This window comes from Archocentrus centrarchus, chromosome 18 (genome assembly GCF_007364275.1).
Source record: "Archocentrus centrarchus isolate MPI-CPG fArcCen1 chromosome 18, fArcCen1, whole genome shotgun sequence".
Lineage (NCBI taxonomy): Eukaryota > Metazoa > Chordata > Actinopteri > Cichliformes > Cichlidae > Archocentrus > Archocentrus centrarchus.
In genome coordinates, this window is record NC_044363.1 from 10,495,922 (window position 1) to 10,501,008 (window position 5,087).

The 5,087-nt window shown below is 43.4% G+C and overlaps 1 protein-coding gene across 1 annotated transcript; it reads right to left on the reverse strand.

Annotated features, from left to right (window-relative positions):
• Positions 1 to 2,053: 2,053 nt before the first annotated feature.
• On the reverse strand, positions 2,054 to 3,742 carry LOC115797226 (tripartite motif-containing protein 16-like). The gene has a single exon (XM_030753747.1). The coding sequence runs from the start codon at positions 3,725 to 3,727 to the stop codon at positions 2,054 to 2,056; it is 1,674 nt and encodes a 557-aa protein (XP_030609607.1). The 5' UTR covers positions 3,728 to 3,742.
• Positions 3,743 to 5,087: the final 1,345 nt, after the last annotated feature.

Consider the following 5,087-nt stretch of genomic DNA (forward strand, 5'->3'; position numbering starts at 1 on the left):
TAGAGTACTGACAGGGACTAGAAAGAGAGAGCAGATTTCTCCCAGCTTGGATTCAGGAGACAGACACCCTCTCTATTTTTAAGATTAGGCTTAAAACTTTCCTTTATGATAAAGCTTATATTTAGGGCTGGATCAGGTGACCCTGAACCACCCCTTAGTTATGCTTCTATAGACCTAGGCTGCTGGGGGGTTCCCATAATGCACTGTTTCTTTTCATTTACCTTATTTACTTTGTTTATACTCCACTCTGCATTTAATCATTAATTGTTATTAATCTCTGGCTCTCTTCCACATCATGTCTTTTCTCTCCCCTCAGCCAAACCGGTCGCGGCACATGACTGCCCCTCCCTGAGCCTGGTTCTGCTGGAGATTTGTTCCTGTTAAAAGGGAGTTTTTCCTTCCCACTGTCGCCAAGTGCTTGCTCATACGGGGTGGCTGTAGCTCAGCAGGTAGAGCAGGTCACCTAATGATCAGAAGGTCAGCGGTTTGATTCCTGGCTACTCCAGGCTGCATGCTAATATATCCTTGGGCAAGATATTTAACCCCAAGTTGCTATCCAACGCAACCGTTGGAGTGTGAATGTTAGACAATAAAAGATTAGTTCATCATGGAAGTGCTTGTATGAGAAAACACACGCAAACAGAAAGTCTGAGTTATAACCACAAGATATGAAAATGATAATAATGAGTTACACACACCGGCATCCGTAAATCCTTATTAACATGCATCCCTAAATACAGACAGGTACGTGCAAGAAGGATCAACAGTCAGCAGTTTATAAAAGATTCACAACATTCAGGCAATTAATGAATTTCCCGTTACAATAACTACTTTCTCTTTTTTTGCCAAGGTCTGCACATATTTCAACAATCATTTTCTCTTTGTGTTAACAAATGACACAGAGAGACAGAAAACCCACAAACAAGTAAATCACCCAGAAATCTACACATGACAATCAACAAAAGTCAAAAACAAATTTTCATGAAGAGGAAAAAGAAAATCCTGTCAGTCAGACAGTTTAACAAACTACACACTGCAGAGTTTCCATTGAACAACTGTTTACTGACTACTGAACTCTGCAGTTTCTCCATGATCGATTAAAAAGTCGAAGTCCAGCATACAGAGATGCTTCAGAAAGACAGAACACTGCTCAGTGTTTCATTGTTATAACAATTTTAACCTGTGACATTTTGAAGTATTACATGTGAAAAGCATAATCATTGTTTATTTACTAATCAGTGATTAATCAGTTCAATTCAATTTTATTTATATAACACAAAGTCACAACAGTCTCCTTAAGGTGCTTTATAGTGTAAGTTAAAGACCCTACAATAATACAGAGAAAACCCAACAATCAAAGCAAGCACTTGGTGACAGCGGGAAAGAAAAACTCCCTTTGAACAGGAAGAAACCTCCAGCAAAACCAAGCTCAGGGAGGGGCAGTCATCTGCCACAACTGGTTGGGGCTGAGGGGAGAGACAGAGATTAATAATAACTAATTATTAAATGCAGAGGGGAGTAAAAACAAAGACAGTGAAAAAGAAACATTCACTGAATCATGGAAACCCCCCAGCACCCTAAGGGATGGTTCAGGGTCACCTGATCCAGTCCTAACTATAACTAACTATAAGCTTGATCAGAAAGTAAAGTTTTAAGCCTAATCTTAAAAATAGAGAGGGTGTCTGTCTCCTGAATCCAAGCTGGGAGCTGGTTCCACAGAAGAGGCTCCTGAAAGCTGAAGGCTCTGCCTCCCATTCTACTCTGAAGTATCCTAGGAACCACAAGTAAGCCAGCAGTCTGAGAGCGAAGTGCTCTGTTGGGGTGATATGGGACTAAAAGGTCTTTGAGATAAGGTGGGGCCTGATTATTCAAGACCTTGTATGTGAGGAGAAGGATTTTAAATTCTATTCTAGATTTAACAGGGAGCCAATGAAGAGAAGCCAATATGGGAGAAATATGCTCTCTCTTTCTAGTCCCTGTCAGTACTCTAGCTGCAGCATTTTGATTCAGCTGAAAAACACATTTTAACCAACTGTCCCTCAATGACTTCTGACTATTTCAGCTTAATCAACTCTGCAGAGACTCCATAACAGAAAGGCCAAAGTCCAGCATAGAGCGGCTGAGTGAATGTGGTCTGGACTCTGTGGAGGAGAGTCATGGTTTCAGAGATGCTGTAGAAAGACAGAATACCTGCTCTGTGATCCAGGTACACTCCTACTCTGGAGGACTGAGGACCTGAGAGGACAGTTTGGACTTTGTTGTAGAAAAATTTATAACTGTTTGAGTAACAACCTAATGACCAAGATTTGTCATTGTATCCAAACACACATTCATCTGACTCCCCTGCTCTGCTGATATTCTTGTATGCGACTGAAACACAAATTCCTCCCCCTCTCCACTCCACCTCCCAGTAACAACGTCCAGTCAGACTCTCTCTACTCAGGACCTGCCAGTAATATGTGAATCTGTCTGGATGATCAGAATAAGACTGTTGTTTTTTCATTACTGTAACTTTTCTGTTCCCCTCAGATAATAACAGCCATGAATTTACTGTGTTTGGATCCAGTGTGATTTCACATGAATATTTTAAGAATCCAGCTCTGGTCTTTGGCTCTGATGGTGACAGTAAAACATCCTCTTCAGTGACTGTCAGTGAGATGTTTGTCCATTCCTCTCTCAGGATGTCCTGTAGTTTATCTCTGGTCTCTGACACAGCTGCTGTCACATCCTCAAAGTACCTCAGAGGACCAATATTGATGCTGGATGAGTGTGTAGACTCACTGAGTGCTGACAGTGAGGGGAGGTTGTGTAGAAACTGGTTTTGATCCTCTGTGTGTGAGAGCTGCTCCAGCTCGGCGTCTTTCCTCTTCAGCTCAGCGATCTCCTGCTCCAGCTTCTCCTGAAGCTCTTTGACTCGACTCACTTCAGTTTCCTGCTGGGATCTGACCTGCTGCTTCACATCAGAGCTTCTTTTCTGGATCAGACGGATCAGCTCAGTCAACATCTTCTCACTGTCCTCCACTGCTTTATCAGCAGAGCCATTGATGGCCTCCACCTCCTGTTGAAGCAGCGTCACATCTTTCTCTCGGTCCTGGATTCTCTGCTGGATGTTTAGTCGTCTCACCTCGAGCTCCTTCTGCTTCTCAGTCCTTTCTGCTGCAGCTGGGACTGTTTCATGGCCTTTATGTTCATCCATTGTGCAGAGATAACAGATACTCTGCTGATCAGTACGACAGAAAATCTTCATCACCTCATCATGACGAGAGCAGATGTTCTCCTGGAGCTTCTTGGAGGGGGCCACCAGCTTGTGTTTCTGTAATGGAGCTGCATCATAGTGAGGTTGGAGGTGTTTCTCACAGTAAGAGGCCAGACAAGATAAACAGGACTTGGAGGCTTTCAGCTTCCTCCCAGTGCAGACATCACAGGCCACATCTTCAGGTCCAGCATAGCAGTGATCAGCTGGAGCAGCTTGGAGTTCAGTCTGCTTCAGCTGCTCCATCAACTCTGTAAACATGATGTTTTTCTCCAGGACAGGCCTCGGTGTGAAAGTCTTCCTGCACTGAGGGCAGCTGTGGATTCCTTTCCTGTCCTCTCCATCAAAGTGTATTTTAATACAGTTCATGCAGTAACTGTGTCCACAGGGAATAGTCACTGGATCCTTCAGTAGATCCAAACAGATGGAACAAGAGAAGGTTTTTCGGTCCAGCTGAACTCCTTTCTGCGCCATTTCTCCTCTCAGTGTCAGTGACTGTGTGAGTTTCTCTTTATAACTGAAACTATTTTCATCTCAACAACTTGTGTTTGTGCAGTGAATGGAGTCTGTCAGCTCTGACACGTCACCACATCTTGGCTACACCCATCTTCAAACTGCAGATCAGAAGGAGAGGGAACGAGGAAACAAAGAGGAGGTGAAGAAGGAGGAGTTATCAGGCTGTGTTTCATTCCAGTAAGATGAGCACATTCAAGCAGTGTTTTCTCTTCTTTATGCAGCAGAATACATTCAAAAATTCATGTAAACACAAAATTATTAAAGACAGCCAGACATGACTGTCTTAAGAGTATGTTTAAAAGAGTTCAGTTACATCAATGAGAAAGAAGAAGAAGAAGAAGAAACAGCCTTTATTGTCCCACAGAGGGGAAATTTGGGTGTAACAGAAGCCGCAGTTATTATAAATATAAGTAAAAATATAATAATTCACACTAAGAAAAGAATATAAATATATATAAAATCAACAAACAATATTAACCTTAATACTACTAATAATAACACTATATACAATGTACATGATGTGCCTGTGTGTTGAACCTTAACAGGCCGGACTATTTACAGTATATTATATATTATCCTACATTGTGTAGGTTATTGTGGTTTTTGTTGGGAGCAGTGATGATTATAAAGTCTTACAGCTGCTGGGAGGAAGGATCTACGGTAACGCTCCTTTGTGCATTTAGGATGCAGCAGTCTGTCACTGAAGGAGCTCTCCAGCTCAGCAACAGTTTCATGCATGGGATGGGAGACCTTGTCCATCAGTGATGTTATTTTGGTCAGAGTCCTTCTGTCTCCCACCACCTGCACTGAGTCGAGAGGACATCCTAGGACAGAGCTGGCTTTCCTGATGAGCTTGTCTATCTTCTTCCTCTCAGCTGTAGATAAGCTGCTGCTCCAACATACTGCTGCATAGAAGATGGCTGATGCCACCACAGAGTCATAGAAGGTCTTCAGGAGTGTCCCCTGCACTCCAAAAGACCTCAGCCTTCTCAGCAGGTAGAGTCTGCTCTGACCCTTCCTGTAGAGCGCATCAGTGTTATGAGTCCAGTCCAGTTTATTGTTTAGGTGAACACCCAGGTACTTATAAGAGTCCACTATCTCAATGTCCACTCCCTGGATGTTCACCGGTGTCCGTGTGGTGGGTCTGCGCCTGCGGAAATCCACCACCAGCTCCTTGGTTTTAGCGGCGTTGATCAGGAGGTGGTTCCGCTGGCACCAGTCCACAAAGTCCTGAGTCCACTGTCTGTACTCTGAGTCATCCTCACCTGTGATGAGGCCAACTATGGCAGAGTCGTCAGAGAACTTCTGCAGATGGCAG